We start from the raw sequence: 23,209 nt of genomic DNA on the forward strand, positions 1-23,209 counted from the left end.
GTGTCTCCGCCGAAAGATGTTCACTCTGCTGTGTGAGTTTGAGAGGTTGCAGAGGTTACTGTGTACTTTGGATTTTACATCATCAAAGTTTGCACTTGTTGCTTTATGAGTGTGGGGATTGTAAAGATGCCTTTTCAGGAAATGGGTTAAAATGGTCGGCACACAAAGCCTTGACCATATACCTGTTATGAGAAGAGACTTGTTATGAAAACATTATATAAGCCAGGTAGTTAAACTCAGTTGTCAAGATGAAGGGTCACTTCATTTTCAGGTAAATTCAAACCAGAGTTGAAGCATTTATTTTAACTATTTTTGTTTTACTACAGTGCAGCCAAGAACTTTTTTAAAGCAGCTTTAATCAATATTTTGTAAAAAAAAAAAAAAAAAAAAGACCCAACTCTAGTTCCTCTCAGCTCAGTTCACTGTTTAGCTGTCCAGCCTGCAAAATATGTTTTGATTCAATCAGCATATACATTCACAGTAAGCAGCTGTTTTTCAGCAAAAAAGCTCCAAACTCACTGTACCTGACCTGCCCACAAGGCAGACAGACAGAAAGTGTGTTTTTAATGTGCATTTTCAATTTGGGAATAAAAATCCTGCTTGGAAACAGCAAAAATTCAGAAAAACAATCCTCAAACTATTGCATAAATGTTTTTTCTCTTATGAAAAGTTTATAAATAAAAGCAAACTGTGATAAAGTGCAATGGAAACTTTGCCAATTATGACATACATGAAGCATGTGACTTATAAAAGTCATAAAAAATTAGCAGCAGATCAGATCTGTGAGGTGTGATAAGAAGACCAACAGACCTTTCGTGATTTCTACTTAGTTTTTTTCTACTTAGCGACTAGCTAGTGAATGTATAGCAGTGGAGCATTAAGCAGCTATAGATGATGTACAGTTGATGGTGGAAGGGAAAACTGAGCTAAAAGAGGGTGAATGTTTGACTTTCATTTATTAAGTAGACACAACACGACTCAAAATGAATACTAATGTTTCTCCACATTTGCTGGATGTCTAAATAAGTAACTGTTTGCTAAAAACCATATCAACTTAAAAATGTGATGATATGTCTGTGATGTGTTAACAACTTGTTTTCACTGCTCCCAAGTGGCCAAAAAATAACTCACTGCAGGTTTAAGGCTCAAGTTTTTCTGTTGTTGGGAGAATCGTAAGGAAGCTGGCAAATGACACCGAAGCCATTTGTTATCATGCGCACATTTTCTTGAAATACCTTTCTAATCTATGTTTGTTTCCTTTGCTTTACAGGCTCAACTGCACTCCCTGTGCAGGGCTTTGCCCCAAGGTATGCATGGGTCTGCAAACTGTGGACTCTGTCAAGGCTGCCCAGGAGTTGAGAGGCTGCACTGTTCTCAACGGGAGTCTGGTCATCAACCTGCGTGGAGGAAGTGAGTAAATGTGATCAGATAACAATATATAACAGACCAGCAGAACTGAGCAACAAAGGGAAATTACATTAATTAAACAAACACTTGAACAAACGACAACATAAGTTTTAAATTAAATAAGATAAAAGTTTAACATGCAAATGAGATGGTACATCTCAACTGGTTTATCCTGATTTACAGTTTCATCAACAAAATATCAATATAGGTAAAATAAAATTAACTGAGACAATGCAAATTAATGTTTTTCTATGTGCTGAGATGATGATAAGGAGCTTCAAGCAAGAGAGGTGAAATTTCTTAGCACACTGGGTTTAGATTTACAGAATTTACACTTGGATTTAATAATTAATAATAAAAATTTTGAAAGTACAACTTTTATTCATGTGGATTTTAAATTTAGCCATGAAAATATAAAGGTTTGCAGGTTTCTGAAAAAAACTAAAAAGGGAAATCATTGTATTTAGCTTTAACAAAAATATAATAAGAAGAAAAAAGATGAAACCAAAATGTAAAACACAGACAGCAGAAAATAGTTTGTTTTGCTTTTGCACAAAGCTTCATTTAGGACCAGAAGTCGCACTAAAGCATGTGTCTTTTGGTTTTCTGCAGACAACATAGCAGCTGAACTGGAGGCCAGCCTTGGCCAGCTGGAGGAGATCACTGGCTACCTGACAGTGCGACGTTCCTACGCCCTCGTATCCCTCTCGTTTTTCCGCAAACTCCATGTTATTCGTGGAGAGGAGCAGGAAATCGGGTGAGACTCCGTCTTTTGAGCCCATCTCTTTCTCTCCATGTCAGAGCCTCCTCCTGTAATTATGAGTTAAAAGCAGAAGGACTGACCTTTTCAAAATGTCTTTCTGTGGTAACTGTTTCTGGTTAGACTTTCCCAAATCATATATGAGGCTTCATTCAGACGAGGTGGAAGACGCTTGTAGCACAATGGGCTACACTTACAGTAGAAATGGCAAAATTGTAGGCTAAAATACTTTATCTACTCACGTTACTCAAGAAGCTCTTCTATATTTTCCTCAGCTAAATGTCAATGTGTATCATGAAAAATATGTTCATGCGATCTTGTGTGCTCTTTTCCAGGAATTACTCGTTCTATGCTCTGGACAACCAGAACCTGCGACAGCTGTGGGACTGGTCCAAACACAAGCTGGCCATCCTGCAGGGACGCATGTTTTTCCACTACAACCCCAAACTCTGCATGTCTGAGATCCTCAAGATGGAGGAGGTGACGGGGACCAGAGGGCGACAGATCAAGACTGACATCGCCACCAAGACCAACGGAGACCAGGCCTCGTGTAAGAAACCGCGGCTTAAAAGATATGACAGTTGTTGCAGGGGTTGCTATGGCAACAGAAAACACAGAGTCGGCCCTGGTACAGACGCAAACATAGTCGCAGTTATAGTTATGATGGTCATTTCCTGTCTCTCTCTGTTTGCAAATGTCTTCCTGCAGACCTTTTGCTGTCACAGATAGACTAGGAACAACCAACAGAGCAAAGCACTAATAACACAGTGATATCAGTGTTGTTTTATCTGTGTCCTAAGAGACAGGGCGTAGGGATTAGTTCAATGTGCTTTTACAAACATGAAGACAAAGGTACAATCTCTCTTATATTGGCTTTTGATGTGATTCCTTTATAAGCTTGACATAAGAGAGAGGCAGTAAAGAGAGGAAGATGGAAGGGGATGGGATGTGTCAGTTTTTCAAATGTATTTGTTCCTATTGGGTCGGGATGGGTTCATGTTTTTGGTAGTCGCTGAGCATAAAAACCTTGCTTAAGCAGATTCTAAGAATCATATTTTTAGCTTATGGGCCTGTGATCTGTAAATCTCAAATCAAGTTAAATTGGTGGCACCTGCCCTGTGATTTCCCCTAATTTGGTGCCTCACAAAAGGGTTTAGTCAGGAATAGCCTTGGACCAAAAGAGAAAGTCAAGCTTTTTGGAAGACAAGATCATGGCGATGGATTGAGAAGATTGAAACCAGGCAACATATATACTTCGGTGGGTTGACAAACAGCCAAACAAGCAGCTTGGGACTGTGTCGCTGCTGCACATTGTTCATAAAGCGCATGCAAAGTTCATCATAGGCCGGGATGCACATGCACCCCAACTGCAATACCAGCAGGAAATTCGCTTACTTCAAGTCTAGACTTTGCTTAGAGATATGATCATTTCCACATCAAAGTAAGGTTGTATAAACAACTTCTAATACGTGGTTTTCTACCTAAATCATACTTGAGTCCGTTTTATAAATGAGCCTCCAGGACGTTGCAGCTACATGGTGTGCACCTGAACAAATCGAGTCACTGAAATGCAAGAAGCAAGGCAGATCTGTGGGAAAATAAGGATTTGTCAGGTAGAGGGTTTCATAAAAACTCAAAATATTGGCATGGCATTGCATTTTAGGGTAAAGACTCAGATCAGGAACCGAAATGTCCTCTGTTCGGGTCCAGCTGGGGTGATTATTTTCAGCCTCATTTCTTGCATAAAAAATTCCCCCAAAATACTTTATCTAAAAAAAGAAAGAAACTCTGAAAACACAGAGACAACAATGAAATATGAACATGAAATGGTGCTCCAGCATTTTGCAGTGTAGGCGGAGCACATTAGTCTCAGTTTTGTCTGAGTGGGGCCCCTCTGGTCTTATCTGTATTTAGTCAACTTTAAATTATTAAGAAGGTGAAGGTGAATCCCAGGACATTGGGATGTTTTCATACTAAATCAACAAAAGGAGATGTTCCTTGACTAACGTTTGACTATAACAGAGATTTTAATTTACACAACTTCCAGCTGTACTTTGAACTTTGTCTGTTCTTCATTGGTTTTAATTACTGTCTTTCCTCAGGTGAGAATCATGTGTTGAAGTTCACCCAGATTCGAACCATGAGCGATAAAATAATGGTCAAGTGGGAACCCTTCTGGCCGCCAGACTTCAGAGACTTGCTGGGCTTCATGGTGCTCTACAAAGAAGCGTAAGTTCGTCTTCAGGTGTAAGTCAGCCACAGGCTTATCATATCTTATCTTATTTAACTTATCTATCAGACAAGTATTGTTTTCAGCTGCTTAAGTACAGTACAGGTGAGAAAAAGCTGAATAGAAACATAAAGATCAGTTAGATCTTGTGGGTGGTGGTAATGTTACTTCCTTCCTCAATGACTCATTTAAAAAACTGACAGACAATTCTTGATATCGGAAAACAGTGTGTCATCAAAGTTATCAGATAAGTTTGATGTTTGTACTTATTCATTAGTCGATACAGCCACATGTTCAGTGATGTTGCTGATGCCCTACAATTTGCTCAAATCAGGATAAATCGCTGAATATCCTCCATCATTCTGAAGGTCTTTTCAGCCTCAGGAGTGTTTATAAGGCTCTTCACCTCTACTGACATTTCTGATAGATACAATGATAAATTGCCGTGAAACGTCAAACTGAAACTCGACACTTTTTCTCAACTGTAATACAATTTAGGTCTACATATAACAATCTTTTCTTTCTAACAGACCTTTTCAGAACGTAACCGAGTTTGATGGACAGGACGCCTGCGGCTCCAACAGCTGGGTGATAGCTGATGTGGACCCCCCACGTCGAGCCACAGAAGGGGACAAAGAGCAGGTGGAACCAGGTCATCTCATCCTGCCACTGAAGCCCTGGACACAGTACGCCGTCATGGTGAAGACACAGCTGTCAGCCTCTGACGAGCACCAGGTCCATGGAGCCAAGAGCGAGATCATCTATGTCCGCACCAATGCCACCAGTAAGACTGACTCAGATTTGTGTTGTTCACTGGTTCTTAAGGCACTTTTTTGAATTTTCACTACAACAAGGCTTGCTGCTTGAAGGTGTGTCTTTAACTGATGCATTTGTGTTGAGTAGTCATTAGTGGAGCGGCTGTGAATACTTGTCCGTACTGCAGTACTGTCAAGGAATAGCCGCACAAATCTCCGCTATTTGGGTGACAAGCAAGTTTAATTTCCTATAAATTCTTCACAATAAAAGTCCTCCGTTATTTAATTATATAAAAGCTTTTATTAAGAATCAGCCAAATCAGGAAATGTTGGGTTTTCACCAGCAGTAACTTACACAAGTCCTAAAACATCTGAAAGCGCACACAATAAAACTGTAAAAAAATGAAGCAAATGTCTAAAAGTTCAAGCAGGGACTCAGGAGAGAAATTAAACTTCAAACCACAGACATTAGACAGTGGCTCAACAACAGGTTGGCTGTGGTCGCAAGGCGCCACCACTGCCCCACTTGGAGGCGGGGCAGGTGGGTGGGCCTTGGCCCGACTACAGAGATGCTCCTTCTTGGGCGCGGCTCCACTCGGTGCAGTAAAACTGGTAATGGAAAAGTAAATCAGCGCAGCAGTGTTTGACTTGTTGGGTGCCCATGGAAAGTTAGTGGTTGAAACGTGTTGGCTTTTTTATTGATTTGCCTTTTTTTAATTATTTAGCCGCTAGAATAAAGGTTTTTTAATATTTCTTTTGTTGTTTGACAGATTTTCTTATATTTGGATCGCCTGAATTACCTCTGGTTTTTGTAGTACTCTTTTTACCATTTTTTAAGAGCACCTGCCCGAATTTTTATCTGCAATGTATTACACAACAACCAGTCTCTTGCCCATCCATTCTTCCTGTGATGTTACATTTTCTATTTCAAGACGTATAACTAGAATCATCTCATATGTAAAACACAGCGGAAACACAAGGTAAAGTAAAACTGTTCGGGTTTTGTTGAAGCTCCAGGTTATGAGTCTTTAAGTTCCTGTGGTGGAAAAGTCCAATTCCCTCTTCTGTACTAGAGTTAAGATATTTTCAGTGCTGTCTTGAATCCACATTTCTTGTGGTGTTACTATTCTTGACTGGCGGATTCAGTGTTGAGTGTGTGTGTGTGTCGGTCTGGCTGCTGCCAAAATGTCCTTGGCACCAGAACAGGGAAGAGGAAGACAGATGGGACAATTTGCCTGGGGGGCCTCCGACCGACAGGGCGCCACGTTGCGCAAGGTGTCTGCATCAATCGGTCACGCAGCATCATAAATCTCTTCCCCAGCACTTAATTGTACTCTGCCACCCACAGTGTGTGTCATGTGCAGTTTGGGTTTGCCGTAGTCATGATGGCCTGTCTAACTGGCTTCCTTTTACACAATGTGCATTTTCCTTCCTGATAAACCGCATCAAAAATGACATCCCTCACTCACACGAAACAGGCTTCCAGCGGAGACGCATCATTCAGTCAGCCAGGCTTGTTTTCTATCTGTCTGGCAACCGCTCCAGGTTTCTGGTCTGTGTCATGTCTAACCAGCAGACCTCGTCAGAAGGGCAAAGCTGTCATTACAAATGAGCTCTTGCTGATGAAACTTAGTCTGACAATGCGGTCGGACCAGTGTGTTGCACCGTCATGAAACGGGGACAACAAAATTACACAGCGACAACGAAGCTCTGGTGTCTTTGTCTCCTCAGGGTTCAGTCTGACTTACCCACGTACCACTCCTTCCTCTCATCTATCCTCCTCAAAAAACACTCTTCGTATGAAGTATTAATGTCAACACGTAAACCTTTTGTTCAATTATATTCATGTCACTGTCTCCTCAGAGCTCTGGCTTATTCTTATTCATCTCTTATTCTGTCTCCCACTCTAAAATCTGCTCTAAATACGACTCACCAGACAATCAGATTGCATTTATGCCACGTGTAGCAGAGAAGACACTTTGTTATCAGCTGGCCACAGTTGATGCAAAACAAAACTTCACAAATCACATTTAGATCATTTAGATCAGATAAAAAACAATCTGTCCTGAAACAATGATTACGTAGTTGCCAAATACATTTATAGCTGTGTTTAATTCTCAATAACAGGAATTTGTGGCTGTTGCCGGAGTCCCCGTCCTGCTTTTGCAAATCACACACTGACTCATGTTTAATACACCTCTTGCATTAGTGCTGTTAATCTGTTTTCACTAAGTAGGATCAAATTAAGAATAGAAAAATGTGTGTCACAATGCAGTTTGTTTTGCAACTCGAAAACACACGTAACTCTACAGTCATGTCACATCTCACGTGAATTAATACTGAAATTTCGCTCATGCACCACATCATGTAGTTTGTCAACACAAACTGATTAGTGTGTGTAAACCAGAACACAAAACTTTGCAACATAGTGGACAAGTTACAAATGAGGTGAAATATAACTACCTTGCAAATAAATGAATGCCTTATTTCAGTATTGATCAAGCTAAGATAAGGGTAGAGAAAATAAAGCGTAGCTATTTTCAGTGACAATTTTCTGTGAGAATCTACACTTGCAATGAAGAAGTCTCAAAAAATGAAAGTAAATAATTTGGAATTTTGAAATATACAAAACACCACACCTGCTGAAACTACTGAAAACTAGAAGTGAAACTGAACATGTAAACCACAGGTTAACACTTGAAAAGGAACCAAAGCCTCACTGGGAACTGTGATACACACAGCCAAGAAGCATCGTTGTTAAAACGTGCAATCAGTATTAAAACTGGGATTCACATAGCTCCCAAAATGTGCGAATTACAACGAATACAAGGCTCTGTCATGTGCTGCCCAGACTTAAGAAGGTGCTACTGAAATATATATTTTGTTTATTGGTGTCATGAACTTGCAAAATGTGGACATTTAGATGTAAAGGGAAGCATACTACACTCATTGTTATAACTCAGATGCACAAGTTATTGACAGTGTGAATATTACATGTGGCTCCAATATGAGCGGAACATATACATGAAGTTGTGTAATAAACCAAAACCAAAAATGCAAATACTCAGAGCAGTCAGCCATCGGTCACAGAGCGACGCCCTGCCAGTAAATGTTTTGTATTAGTTAGACTGTAACAGGAAATGCTAATGAGATTGAAACAGCACTTCTCCTGTTATCTTTGATCAAGTCTGATGATTCATTTGTAGAAATTCACCGAACACGTCCATTTAGAATGCATTTATTATATGTTGTACTTAAAGGGTAACTCCAACAATTTCACACATTAAAGTGTGTTTACAGTTCTTGAGGAGTACTACTGCATATGTGAAAAAAGTAGTATAAAGCCTTTTGTGGCTCCAGAGGAAGCTGCATGTAATCTGACGAATTGCCTCTAGTGATGTCACTCAGTGTTGCATTTTGGGTAATGTAGGCACCAGGTTTTGAGCATTTCACTCCTATAACACTATTGGACTCGTTATAGACGTTATTAATTTTTCAAAACCTGGTGCCTGCATTACCCACAATGCAACTTACACAGTCAATTACATCACTGAAGGCAATTTGTCAGATTACATGCAGCTTCCTCTGGAGCCACAAAAGACTTTATACTACTTTTTCAGATACGCAGTAGTACTAGACCTTAAACACACTTGTTTCCAAGAATAATTTTCTTTGGTAAAATCATGATGAGAATCCCTGTTACATGAGAGAAACACGTGATGGAGAGTCATTAAACCATAGTATCATGATCAGTAGAATTATTTACAAGTTACAAGATGCTTCACAAAATATAATGCCATACAGTACAGGTGCAAAGCTAGTAAATCAAAGAGAAATAAAACAAAATAAAATGCAATCAAATCATGAATTAGAATAAACAAGCAATAAACAAGAAATTCCAAACAGAGAAATAGCACAAAATATAACAAAAGCAACATGAAAACCTTGAAAAAATACTCTACAGCTTGTCCGTACAGCTGTTTTTTAAATTAAGGAACTGACTCAGCTGATCTGATATTTATGGAGAGTTTGTTTCATAGCGTCGAGGTAAAAACCATAAAAGCATGATCCCCATTTGTTTTAAGCATAGACCATGGTACTGTTAACAAGATTATGAATCGTTTGTTTTCCATATATTGGAACATGACACTCAGTTGCCAGTTTATTAGACACAACTAGCTAAAATCATCATATACAACAATCCTGCTGTAAATTCGACCTACATAAAGGTTCTTATGTTCAGCTTTTGTTCACTGTTTTATTGAAGTTTGGAGAATAAATTGTGTTGCATTATAGTTTTTCTTCTTCAGTCCTACCTTCATTGACAGAAATTTGGTGGATAAACAAACAAGTGTACTTTAAGAGGCTCTACATCAACCCTCTTCTTCTGTTTTTCTGTGATGTCTCCCCAGAACCCTCAGTCCCGCTGGACCCCATTTCCTCGTCCAACTCTTCCTCCCAGATCATCCTCAAGTGGAAACCTCCCAATGACCCTAACGGCAACATCACTCACTACCTGGTATTCTGCCAGCGCCAGCCCGAGGCCAGCGAGCTCTACAAGTTTGACTACTGTCAGAAGGGTGAGCCACATTGTTTGTGGTCGTCCTGTTCGTGTTTATGCTTCTGTGTTTGTGGTTTTGTGTGTCTGACTGTGTCTGAGAGTGAGAGAGGGAGAAAGAATGTCTCTTGACTTCTTTCCATTAGTAGAAGAGCTCTTCACACTCAGAGGCTCTTGACTGGTTCAAGTCTGCTCCCAAGATGCTCTGCTGTGACTTTGTGATCTGATTCTCCTTGATGGCTACATTTTTTTTTAGACAATTTAAATATATATAACACTGATTCAAAAAAATTGGGGACACTGAAAGGTGAATAAAAACAGAATGCAGTCACTTGCCTTCGTGTTTATGGATAATAGTTTTATGTGGGTAGGTAGTAATATCCTTTATACAATCATGTGTTTCACATAGTGGTTAACCTCGCCCCATCCTTGCTTGTGAATGACTAAGTCTTTCCAGGATGCTTCTTTCATACCCTATCATGATACCATTACCCGTTACCAATGAACCTGTTTTACCTGTGTAATGTTCCAAACAGGTGTTTTTGAACGTCCCACAACTTTCCCAGCCTTTTGTTGACCCTGTCCAAACTCGTTTGAAACGTGTTGCCACCATCAAATTCAGTATAAGCAGATATTTCCAAAAAATAATGAAGTTGATGATGTAAAACATTACATGAATTCTGGAGAAAATTTGCACGTCACCAGCAGTATGTCTAAGACGCAGTGTTCATGACCTCTCAGTAGAATGAGACTGTGGACAGAAAGTGCAACAGAAAAGCCATTTGTAGAACGGTTTCATCTTTGAGTGCATTTTAAGCATGGTGACCCCTTTGCAAACTGAACCGTTGCCCCTTACAGGGAAAATGCTACTCTGGGTCAACTGAGCAAGAAAATCAATTCCAGTAAAGATGAATCTTTTATCCGGGTGGCGTTATGTTGCAGAAACTATGTGAGGTCTGACACTGAGACAGTCTGGATCTTCCTCTTACTCAGACTGGGGTTCAGGAAAAGTTCAGGCATCTATCTTGGTTGGATTATTCCCGTCACAGCCTGACCTGCGTCTGTGCCATCAGTGCCCTTCCATGTTAGCACACATCTGAGCCCAAACGTTCCTCTTCTGAACTCCCATAACTCCCACACATCCAGCGAGATGGGAGTCTGCAGGGAGGTCATGTCACTGGTAATTTATCTCCACTAGAGAGGGTGAGGACCTGGGGATGACAATGACAGACATGCCCGTCAGGCATGTGTGTGGGAGAGTGTGTATGTGAATATTTGTGCATAAGACTGTGTTGTGTGTCTGTGTTTAATGCACTTGTCATCCCACTCTGTCTGATTGTTTTTATTTTCTCTGGTTGGATTTCACCAGGTATGAAGCTGCCGTCACGGGTGCCCACTCAGGTGGACAGTGACGAGGAGCAGAAGTGGAACCAGACGGAGGAGCAGGGCCCGGGCACGCGATGCTGTGCCTGCCCCAAAACAGACAAGGAGCTCAAGAAGGAGAAAGAGGACTCAGAGTACCGCAAAACCTTTGAGAATTACCTCCACAATGAAGTCTTTGAGATCAAGTAAGACAGCTGACAACAGAGTTGTCTTATCAAGAATTAAATGTTAGTTTGGGTCAAGTTGGACTAAATCTTTGTCTACATGTTGTCAAAGTCAATCCAGTTTAAAATGGCTTCAGTTCCCATACGACAAATTAAAGTCTCATGCACCATCAAATGGTCTTACATTCTGCCCAGTCATGTTTTTTTTTTATGTTCCTGGAGTACTCAGCTTTATTTCAAGCCCATCCACCTAACAGGTGCAAGAACAGACAGAAAAACACAAAAATTTAAACTTTATCACTTCAAACTTTCCTTGTCTAGACGCTCGAGGCAGCGACGCTCTGTGATGGGAATCGCCAACCGAACGCACCCCTTCCTCACCACTGCCCCGAGCCCGCCACGGGGCACAAACATCCCAGTGGACGAAGACGAGGAGACTTTTGAAAGCACAAAGACTGTCGTCACTGTCCACGCCAAGGAATCCACTGTCATCTCCAGCCTGCGCCACTTCACCAGCTACCAGATCGAGGTCCATGCCTGCAACCACCCGAACGACCCCGCCCGCTGCAGCATGGCAGCGTATGTCAGTGCCCGCACAATGCCTGAAGGTGAGGAGGCCAGATAGGTCTTTTATAACTATTACTAAGGAAGCTACTGTTGCTCTCAAACTTTTTGGCTTCTCATCACCTCTCACCAAAGTTTTTGTTACTGTGGGTTGTTACTCCTCAAGCAAATTCTACCCACAAATGTCTCAGTAACACTGAGGAAAGGCTCGGCTGAAGTATCTGTTTCTTTCTGCTATTTTGCATCATGAGAAGTGTTACATATTTATCTGCGAGTACTGTGACTTCATTTAATAGGTCACAATAAATCATGGAAATGGGCACTTGAATTTCCTTGAAAACAGTTCATTTCTTAGAGGCCATGGCTTATTTCACTAGTAGGCCGAACCAAAAAGTCCAACTAATAAAGACATTTCAAATTTTTGATCAATTTCTTCTTTCTACTCATCCTATTAAATTAAATGACCTTTCTTGCCATAAATAAGGGACCATTAGTTTAAAATCATTTTTAAAAGAGTAGTCCGCCAATATATAAATTATAATACTGGTCTGACGCAGCACAAGCAGAGACATCATCTTTTTTTCTTCCACATATTCCTCCCCTTCCTCGTCAAAACCTGGCACCGACATTAGCCACAGAGCAGCTCAACCACTGACAGTTAGGTAGAAAGGTTAGGTTTTGGGTGTGTTATGTTAGTAGCGTCCTTTTGTTTGTTTGGTTGTTTGGTTTTAACACTGCGTTCCAGTTGAAGTCAGAGGTGGGAATTTCAGAGTTCAAATTTCCAAAGCCAGACCTCAAAGCGTTCCAGGTGCACGATGCCAAACAAAAACTTGGCTCATTGTAACAAAATAAGATCTCTTTGGCAAGTCTATATACAGTTGAACCGTCAGTAGTGAAGCCTCCTTGAATATAAAAAATTAAATAGTAGAGGAAAAACAACACACAATAACAACACACAATAACAGACGGCATTATACATCTTATTTTTCGACACTTTTACTAGCTTTGTACAAATACTGCCGTCTACAAAAAAAGGCGTTCCAGAGTACTTTTTCATTTTTGAGTTCTGAGTTGTCTGGATGCAGCGACAGTGCTATACAAGTGACCAACATGAAAACACATATGACACAGCGCAGGACAAGAAGGACACCAGACTCAAACAAACCAAGAGAAAAGAATAAAAGGCACAGCAACACAACAGGAAGAATGCAGAAAGAAAAAATAAAGGAAACAAAATTAGATAAATAAATGAAACACATAATACTAAACATAATATATATATAAATGAATAAACAATAGTAGTTTCTCGTGTAGCCTGGAGCAGAGATGAAAAGTGAGCTACAGGATCTGGTAAACTCATTTCTTTCTAGCTCCACACACTTTCAAACTTCTTGAAATTCTTGAGCTCCAGTTGTATCAGACTCTGTGCTGCTCCCTCTGAAGCAACAACAGACTCCCCAAAACTGGGGATTTGAATCACGGTTTAACCTTAAAATTGATCCCTAACCGTCATCCTTATTGCAAATGTCTCAGTGTCCTATCCTGTTTCAACAAGAATTGCACTATATTATGGAGATTTCATGGGACTTTGAATGATAATGTCTGTTGCTTTCTGACATTTTTGCATCATTTTTGACAGAGGTCAGTGTAAAAACAGACATTAGGACACCCTGCATCTCTATCTTCTATTTACTCCAAACAAACCAGTTTTAATACAAGTGAAACAACATGATTTTGTTTTCCGCAGATAAAGCTGATGACATCGTGGGTCACATCATTTACGAGGTGACAGAAACTACAGTGCACATCACATGGCAGGAACCGGTGGCCCCTAATGGTATGATCATCCTGTACGAGGTCAACTACAAGAGACTGGGAGACACAGAGGTAAAGACACACATCTGCACACACAGCTGTCATGCCTTTTATTGCTTTAGTGTTTGATTTGAGCCGCTGGGTCACCGAGTACATGAGTTCACTGGAAGTTCACTACAGCATGTAAATACGGACTTATTCAGAAAGCACTTTTTATAATCCCCTTGCTCATTAAACATAATGGCTCAGGCTGCTAATGAAAGAAAATCTAACTAAGAGTCGAATTAAATGTATCCATCTTAAAACAAGCCATGCGGCACAGACAAATAAGAGAGGCAGTACTTATTACTCTGACTTGTATGTTGAAATTCGGTCCTGTGGTTTCACTAATGACATTTGGTTGATAAACTTAATGGAGATGTAATTTCAGCATCGCACCATGTTTTAGTCACTATGGAGACGGATCTACAAAACATCTGCAGACTATTATTTGTGGTGGAAAACAATAAAAAATAACTCAGATGTTTCCGCAGTGGAAACATAAAAACATGAAACAGTGGGGGAGGAAACAGTGTATCCTATAGATGAGTCATTATTTTAAACTTGGAGATTATGATGCAGCTGTTTGTCATACGACGGTGTTTGTTGTCCCCTGCCTGAACCTCAGTGTTGTTCCTCTGCAGGAGCTGCACTACTGTGTGTCGAGGAACATGTACAAAGTGACCCGTGGCTGCAAACTGAAAGTGATGCATCCTGGGAACTACACAGTGAGGATCCGGGCCACCTCGCTGGCTGGCAACGGATCCTGGACCGAGCCCACGTACTTCTATGTCCAGGACCCAAGTAAGTCCATCTGCCATGAAGACAAACAGAGTCCAGACTGAAGCTGTGTCCCAAATCCATACAACATACTAATCTATACAGTATTTACTACATACTAATTCTCATAGTGCACAAAGATATTAACATACTTCAAGATTTTACACAAGAAAGAGATACGCGACTTTAGATGTGTATCACACTGCAACTTTGGAGCTACTAAAAACTAGGCTATTTAAAATTGCTGTTTTTATAAAAATGATTCAAGTATGAAGTATATTGGAATTGTGGACAAGCCTTTCGGGGTCCACCACTTGGTTGTTGGGACATGGCACTCGAAATTAAATGGTTAAACATGGCTTCCACCTCTCTGTCTGCTGTAGTGGACACCATGCATGAAAGGGCTTTTTTCCAGCTGTGAGCAGCTCCTTCATTTCCTTTGAACATTGCAGTTTTGTCTAAATGGTTTCCATCAACAGCACACTCAAAAGTTGAAAGTACTTTATGTGTATACTGCCAGATTTAAGTGCACTTTATTTTGTCACTTTTCTAGTGTGGAGACACTACAACACTGATACTCAACTTATGGCCTGATGGCCAAATCTGGCCCATATACGGTGTCAGTTGGCCCACTGACTATTTTCTAATTCGCAAACCACTCACACTTTTTTGCTTGTTTATGCCAATTATTGAATGTTGAATAATGTTTTGTATGACAGTAAATCAGACTGTTAGTGATGTAGGATGATGCTTGGATGGCCTTTCAGCCTGTGCAAAGTGCAAAGTGTAGTGCCAGGAAAGACGAGGAGCAAAAGTAACGCAGAAGTGGGGATAATCCTGATCCCATAAATGTTTTTTTTGCTTAAATTTGCTCTTCATTCTGTTTTTGGTTGGTTGGATTTGAGTCATTCCATCATTTGAGTGCATGATGGAAGAAGTTACAGCCATGTTTAATGTTGTATAAACTCTCAAATCTAACTAGCGTTAAGCAACTCAAATGCAGTTGCAGCTATTAAATTCAGTAAAATATCTGATTTGGAAGTAATATAGGTCTAGTGTCAAACCTTGTATCAAGTTTATTTAGTTAATCAGTTAATATGTCAATTTGAAAATGAAGAATTTAAAGTGTTTTTTTCTTTCTCCATTAACTACTCAAGACCTTCATAGAATCAGTAATATGGATCTGTAACTCTGTGTTAGTTGAGACATGTTTATGAATTACTAAAAGCTCTTGAATAGGAGTGGGTCTGCTATCATTTAACCTTATACTGTAATACTTAATGTCTTCTTATCTTCTATCTAATCCAATGAGCTGCCGTCAAAAACCTTTAAATCCCCCAAGAAAGGAATGTTAATCTATCTAAAGCAGAACATTATCATGAAAAAACATGCAGGAGCCACATATGACTCATTCCTCCTCACCATAATCACAGGATCAAAAGATGCTACTCGTAGCAGATGATGTTTACTGAGCAGTGTATTGATCCTAGCTGCGGTGTAATGAGTGGGTTTAATAAGAGCTTGTTTTTGTTCTTCACCTGAAATGTGACTCACTGTCTGAGCGGATGTTTTCAACAGGCGACCCTCTCTACATTGTAAAGATCGTCATTGGACCAGTCATCTGCTTTGTCCTGCTGCTGTTTGTGTCTGTGGCCGGATTCGTCATGTTCAAGAAGAAGTACGTCCCGTTCAAAACTGTCACTCATTTTCTTAGTATTTCATATTTTGTTTGTGTTATTACTTAATGCTTTTCTCTTTTTCCTTTCAGTCAAACTCAAGGACCCAGTGGTCCCATCTATGCCTCTTCAAACCCAGAGTATCTCAGCGCTAATGACGGTGAGCAAACAGTTTAAACCGTTTTAACGATACAGAAGCTGAGGTTTGTTTTAACCTTGAGCTGGATTTGTAGTTTTGATTTAAGGGATTATGGCGTCTCAAAAGTGCAACCACACATTGGAGCTTCAGATGCTTGGGCTGCTTATGTTTCTGATGCCGGTAGATATTTCTGAGAGTGATGACAGTTTATGAAAAGCCCAGTTATCTGCCCTTTTTTAAATGATATTCACTGAGCAAAGACATCTACATAAACATGGCTTTCACAGCAGTTGTCTCCAATAACAAGACAAGGCGACATCACTAGTTTGGGGAACAACTAGGCATCAGGTCCAGGAGTTAAACTTTTTAAATGAAAATATTTATAGATTCTGGATTTTAAGGAGGAAAAAGGTCACATTTAAATTCAATTTATTATTTTTTATTTGTTTCATATTAGTTCTTTTTAAAACTACATACAAATGCAAAGATTATAAATTGTTTTGAATCTCACACAATTACATTTTAACACTTGTAATTATAATAGGTTTCTTGTTACCGCTCTTAAATGTCTGCTTTTAATGTTTTGACGTTTACTTAGGGACTCCGAACAGGGCTGCAACTAATACTATTGTTTTCATTGTTGAATAATCTGTTGATTTTCTACTCAATCAATTAGTTGTTTGGTTAAAAAATTGTAAGAAAAAGGCGAAAAATGTCGATCAGTGTTCCCCAATGCCCTCAAATGTCTTATTTTGTCCACAACCCAAAGATATTCAGTTTGCTGGCATAGAGGAGGAAAGAAACCAGAAAATATTCACATTTAAGATGCTGGAATCAGAACATTTTCACTTTGTTTCACCCTAAAAAAAACCATTAAATCAATCATCAAAATAGCTGGCGATTAATTTAATAGTTGACAACTAATCGATTAATATTGGCAGCTGAAAATCAGATTATTGCAGATTTCAGAAGAAACCTGGCTTCTGAAACTTTATCAATCAGGACAAAAACTCCCACACACTGTTCACCTCACTTGCAATCAAGAATTAATTCTAATAACAACGTTTCGGCACAAAGAAATCCTATTTAGACAGGTAGGTTTTTCTTGGGAAAAGCCTTATTATTTGATTTGTGCATGTGTACATGATAAAGTCTGATTGGATTTCTGCGAATATATATATACATATAATATATTGGGACAGAACAGAAAAACTTTGCTCACCTCTGTCTTTCCTTGTTTATTTACTTAAAATGCTCCAAAGCAAAGACACATGCCCACAATCCCTTTAAGCTACAGCTTTGTAAAACACTTACCAGGTTTCTTTGAGAATTTAAGACTTAAATAAAATAAAAATAACACCAGTCTTAGAAAGAAACTGGAGAAATCTGACTACTGACAAACTTCATATACAGATCATCCAACCTGCTGTCTTGTGTACATCTGAACATATACAGCTGCATTTGTAACATGTTCCTGGAAATGTTCCTGCAGTGTATGAGGAGGACGAGTGGGAGGTGCCCAGAGACAAGATCAACATTTTGAGGGAACTGGGTCAGGGCTCCTTCGGTATGGTCTACGAGGGCATTGCCAAGGACATCATCAAGGGCGAAGGGGACTCGCACGTAGCAGTGAAGACGGTGAATGAGTCGGCGAGCCTGAGAGAGAGAATCGAGTTCCTGAATGAGGCGTCTGTCATGAAGGCCTTCAGCTGCCACCATGTGGTAAGGAGAGAGACAAACTCGTACATAAACAGAAGTTATTGGAGTATTGTGTGTAAGTGTGAGGTAGAGTGTGACTCAATTGACGGCACTGGTATGTTTTAACTCTCAATAATGAGACACAGTCCTAATGTAGAATAGTAAGGATTAAATGTCCCATCATGTGTTAATGCCAGACCTCGCCTACATTTAGCTGTGTGAAGGGCAGCAGTATCACCTTGCTGTTACCAGTTGTCATAATGTCATCAGTCCAGACTTTATGGAAATAAATCCCCCTCCGTATTTGTCTCTCAGGTGCGTCTGCTGGGCGTTGTGTCTAAAGGCCAGCCCACCCTGGTGGTGATGGAGCTGATGACCCACGGAGACCTGAAGAGTTTCCTGCGCTCTCTGCGACCTGATGCTGAGGTAATGAGATCACAACAATGACCTCAGAATCAAACACTGAATATGAGTATTTGAAGTGCTCATACTTTTGAGTTGGACTGAATTTTAGGTTTGGTGAACTTTCCACTTCTGCATTTCATCTAGATAAATACAGTACAGTAATCCTTTGTAGCGTTTTTCAGTATGCAAATTTGTGTTGGTTTCTTTTTACCTCTGCGTGCAAATTATACTGACAATGAAGGAGATAACAAGCAGAACTGCAGAACTATCAGTAGTTTGCACACATATTTTATAACGGGTAGAAATCTCTCACAACTTGATTCAGATTCTGATTCTTAGAGCTATGATGTGATTATAAACTGATAATTACTGCATCAAAATCGATCAAAATTGATTTCTATACATTATTTGTTTCTCTCCCTGTGTGACTACTTGTTACTTTTAAAGCATAGCCTTGCATTATGTTTGCTCATGCTCAACTGTCTTTGCCAAACCTCAAGTAGCAGCCTAGCTTAGAATGTAAACATGACACACATCTTTACATCTGTTGTGTTTAGTCATCCGTTTGGTTCATCTGTAAGGAACGTACAAAATGTCGAAATGTCTTTTTTGGTTCGAGACATAATCTGTCTTAAACTCATTCCTCCTACTGCTCTTATTAACAAAGTTAGGATCTACTTAGGCATCTTTAAAGGTGTTATATGAATACACTTTACTTTTCATGATGAAGCACAGTGGTTCCTTAATTTTTATCTAAGACCATGATGAGATGTACAAATACACAACAATTTGAATCCTTCAATGTTTAAACCAACCAGTAGTTATCACATTAAGCAGAGTGACTTTTCTGACAAATTCCGACTCCCTCTGCTGTTTTCTCACCAGCCAGATTGAAGTCTGAACTAAATCACATTTACCAAATCTGATTTAATTATTTGAGGGACTGTGAGGACTTATCTGGATCTCTCTGTGTGGTGTTTCAGTTACCATTGCGTGTACACTTTTAGTGTGTCATCCTCTGAAGTGTGTAAATATACAGATGGGGCATGGATTGGAAAAGGAGGACGAATGTTGACAGAGGACTTGAGCAGTCAGCACTAAAGTCAGCTGAAAACAGTCGTGTTTGGAGATGAACACCAGGCCTCCAAACTGACTGGGAAAACTGTTGTTGCTAAACTGTTCAAGTGAAGTGTGATGAACAACTTTTGTGAATAATAAACATGATTATTTTTCTTATTGTTGGAAACAACTATGTTTAAGTATCAAAATCAACACTAAATCATGAGTTGTTGACATGAAATAAATGTGTATCTCTGTGTTAGCAGATCAGAAAATTAAAATCTGTCTCACGTCCCACAGAACAATCCTGGGCGTCCGCCACCCACTCTGAAGGAGATGATCCAAATGGCCGCTGAGATCGCAGACGGCATGGCTTACCTTAACGCCAAGAAGTTTGTCCACAGAGACCTGGCAGCCAGGAACTGCATGGTAGCTCACGATCTCACCGTCAAAATAGGAGGTACGTTGAAGCACATTTTGGTGTTGTCCTGTATTTAGATGTCTGATGTTAGTGATTTCCTTTATGCTTGTTTTAAAACTTCAACATAGAAAATAAAATGATATTGTTACTGTAGTTTGTTCACTTGGTCAATCTCAGGTGATGCAAGATAAAAGAGCAGACTGTTTTTGACCGTGTTGTCACTAAACACAGGAGTATTTGTTTGCAAACAAAAAGGCTTTTTGTAGAAATCTGTGGATGGCTGTAATGGATTCCTGCATCAATAATTGACGTTGCTTGTAAATAAGAAGTTCAGTTTGAACTGTGTATTACACCAGACGTATGGTACGCTGAGTGCATTATTTACTATCCCGTCTTTGCAGCCCCTCTATAGCCTTTTAATTTTGGACACAGCCATGATAACCCATATATTTACTAAGTAAATAGTAAGTACATTACATAAAAAAGTAAGTACATTACATAACTCTATACAGAACAAACAAAAGAACTAGGTGCATTAATCAGTAACTTAATCATATAACACTTTATATATAACACAAGGATAAACGATATTGCAATAGATTACAACCTGAGTTAAAAAAAACTCAAGACAAATCATCAGGAGGTCTTAAATGACACATTCGAATTTAATAAGCTCCTTTAACATAACACAAACACTTTGTAAAAAATAAACTCAGTTCGACTAATAAAAAACATCTTTTTTTCCACAGACTTTGGTATGACCAGAGACATCTATGAGACCGACTACTACAGGAAGGGAGGGAAGGGTCTGCTGCCCGTCAGGTGGATGGCTCCTGAGTCTCTGAAGGACGGAGTCTTCACTGCACATTCAGATTGCTGGTCAGTGACACCTCTTTGTGTGTTGGTGCTGTCTACAGCATAATGCAATGTTGAGTGACAGTTACACAGTATGTTTAAGAGGAGAAATTGAGGATGGAGCTGCTTTAGAACGATTTGTTAAGAAATCAGGGTTTGTGGAGGACGTTTTATAAAACAGCATATTCAAAATCAACTTTTACTCTGGATAAAATTTTTTTTTTTGCATTACAAATACACCATTTTACATAATTGTGTAATGCTTCTTTAAAAATGTTTTCTCTGTCCTCCAAAGAATAATCATCTCCTGTCGCGTTCATTTTTAGAGCAACAGGGGTCATAAAACCAGACCAGAATAACAAACAGTAAACACATTACAAATATTAAAATATGAGATCAGGACCTGTGTATCGAGCTAACCTGTTTTCATCCAACGCTGTTTACCAGCCTCTGCCCTCAGTCGTCCTGTTCACTGCTTCAAGTGTTTACAGACAGATTTACTCTGTCGGGTGTCTAATTGGCCTGTCCTCATTCTCCCTGTCTCACTGTTGTTGTCTTTGTCTGCCTGTTTGCCAGGTCGTTTGGGGTTGTTCTGTGGGAGATCAGCACGCTGGCGGAGCAGCCATACCAGGGCCTGTCCAACGAGCAGGTCCTCAAGTTCGTCATGGACGGAGGCTTCCTGGACCGGCCAGACAACTGCGCTGACAGACTGTGAGTACAACAGTATTTTTCACCAATTATGACATTTTATAGACCAACTAATAGTTCAATCAAGAAAATAATCAACATTAAAAAATAATCTGCAGCCCTATTTTTATCCACGCTGAACAGACAACTATGTTAACAAGACATAAGTACATTATGAGAAATGAACAACTATGTTGAACAACTAGAATTCAGTATCTTTGAACAGTGATCTCACTGTCCCTCTCTTCTCACCCAGACACAACCTGATGCAGATGTGCTGGCAGTACAACCCCAAGATGCGTCCCACCTTCCAGGAGATTATCGAGATGCTGCGCGAGGACCTGCATCCCACCTTCCAGGAGGTCTCCTTCTTCTACAGCGAGGAGAACAAGCCACCCGAGAGCGAAGACTTTGACCTGGACATGGAGAACATGGAGAGCATCCCGTTGGACCCGTCGTCCTACTGCCAGAGGGAGCAGTGTTTGGACAGGGACGAGGCTTCCTCCATGGGCCTGAGGGGCAGTTACGAGGAGCACCACATCCCCTTCACACACATGAACGGGGGAAAGACCAACGGACGAATACTGGCCCTACCGCGGTCCAGCCCCTCCTAACATACTGTACACATCCCCAGCAAATATGTCTGCTATAGATTTAAATATATTTTTGTTTTTCGTTGTCATTTTATATAGATCACACTTTTATCACTCTCTCTTCAGACGCCCATCAGTGCATATCTCAGGACCTTATTTTTCTCCTCAGATGCCACAAACACACTACAGTACGTCCACACATGGACGCCAGAAGACACTTTTTTGTATTTAAGGATGAACCTCCCGTGTCTCTCTTGTTCATGATTGTAGTTTATATACTGTAAATATTATTGCCAAGTTTATGCTAGACTGGGTGGAAAATGGATTCAACTGTGAAACAAACTCTTGACAAACAAGAAGGCTGCTAAACCCTCTGTCCCCTCCCGAGTCCAGACTGTGTCCCCCTCCCTCTAATTCAACACAAGGGTTCATCCCCAGGTTGCTATGTTTTGAAAAAAAAGTGCCCTTCTATTTTGTCTGTGGCCTACATCAGTCGTCAAGGAACTATGTCTGAATCTTTGTACGCAGGTGGATGACAAACTGAAAATGAAAGACTTTGGGAACTCTTTGTCATGGACGGTGAAAGACAGTCCATCCTCGAACAAACTCTGATCCACTGGAGAAGCTGGTTGAAGTTGCTTACCTCCTCACACTCTGCAGTATTCCAAAATGGCACACAGGATGAACACATGACTTCTGTCGGGTTATATTTTTTAAAGTTATTTACGTGTCTTTTCTTTTCTTTTTCTTTTTCTTTTTTTTCCTTTTTTTGAGTTTTCACATCTACAGCTGAAGGATATTTAAACCGTTTTTCAAAAACATGTTGGTGAACGAGTTCCTCAGATTGACCAATAGCTGCTTCTTTGGTATATTTTAGTGGGTATAGAAGATTAAAAAAAATATATAAATATATATATATAAATATATTATTGATGTTTTTGTAAATAGCTGATATGTTGTCATTCTTGAGGTATTTTCTGGTCATAGAAAATGTTTTTACATGTTAGTCTCTTATGTTTATTTTTTCTAATCCAGAAAATCATAACTAATTAGCTTTTCTTTTTTTTTTTGACTCATGATCAACCAACAGCACTTGGTCTTTTCTGCAACGCAATGCCCCAGAGAAAGAGTGTTTGGCGTCTTCAGCTTAAGATGTCTGCCCGTCATATCAAGATCAAATAAAATAGTGCTGTAAATAATGCAGCAAGGTGCATTCATGAA

General features: G+C 39.8%; 1 protein-coding gene across 1 annotated transcript in view; it reads left to right on the forward strand.

Moving 5' to 3' along the window:
• insra (insulin receptor a) overlaps positions 1–23,209 on the forward strand; it is a 58,639-nt gene extending 35,430 nt beyond the window's left edge. The window contains exons 4-21 of the mRNA XM_073490550.1: positions 1,271–1,410; positions 2,020–2,164; positions 2,503–2,717; positions 4,270–4,396; positions 4,928–5,181; positions 9,565–9,732; positions 11,080–11,278; positions 11,579–11,865; positions 13,569–13,708; positions 14,320–14,479; positions 16,034–16,133; positions 16,224–16,291; positions 17,763–17,992; positions 18,284–18,394; positions 19,733–19,892; positions 20,603–20,732; positions 21,285–21,419; positions 21,652–23,209. Of these exons, the coding sequence (XP_073346651.1) occupies positions 1,271–1,410; positions 2,020–2,164; positions 2,503–2,717; positions 4,270–4,396; positions 4,928–5,181; positions 9,565–9,732; positions 11,080–11,278; positions 11,579–11,865; positions 13,569–13,708; positions 14,320–14,479; positions 16,034–16,133; positions 16,224–16,291; positions 17,763–17,992; positions 18,284–18,394; positions 19,733–19,892; positions 20,603–20,732; positions 21,285–21,419; positions 21,652–22,009 (3,127 nt within the window). The 3' untranslated portion in view covers positions 22,010–23,209. The remainder of the gene's footprint in view (positions 1–1,270; positions 1,411–2,019; positions 2,165–2,502; positions 2,718–4,269; positions 4,397–4,927; positions 5,182–9,564; positions 9,733–11,079; positions 11,279–11,578; positions 11,866–13,568; positions 13,709–14,319; positions 14,480–16,033; positions 16,134–16,223; positions 16,292–17,762; positions 17,993–18,283; positions 18,395–19,732; positions 19,893–20,602; positions 20,733–21,284; positions 21,420–21,651) is intronic.

Source organism: Pagrus major, chromosome 21, assembly GCF_040436345.1.
Source record: "Pagrus major chromosome 21, Pma_NU_1.0".
In the NCBI taxonomy this organism is placed as follows: Eukaryota; Metazoa; Chordata; class Actinopteri; order Spariformes; family Sparidae; genus Pagrus; species Pagrus major.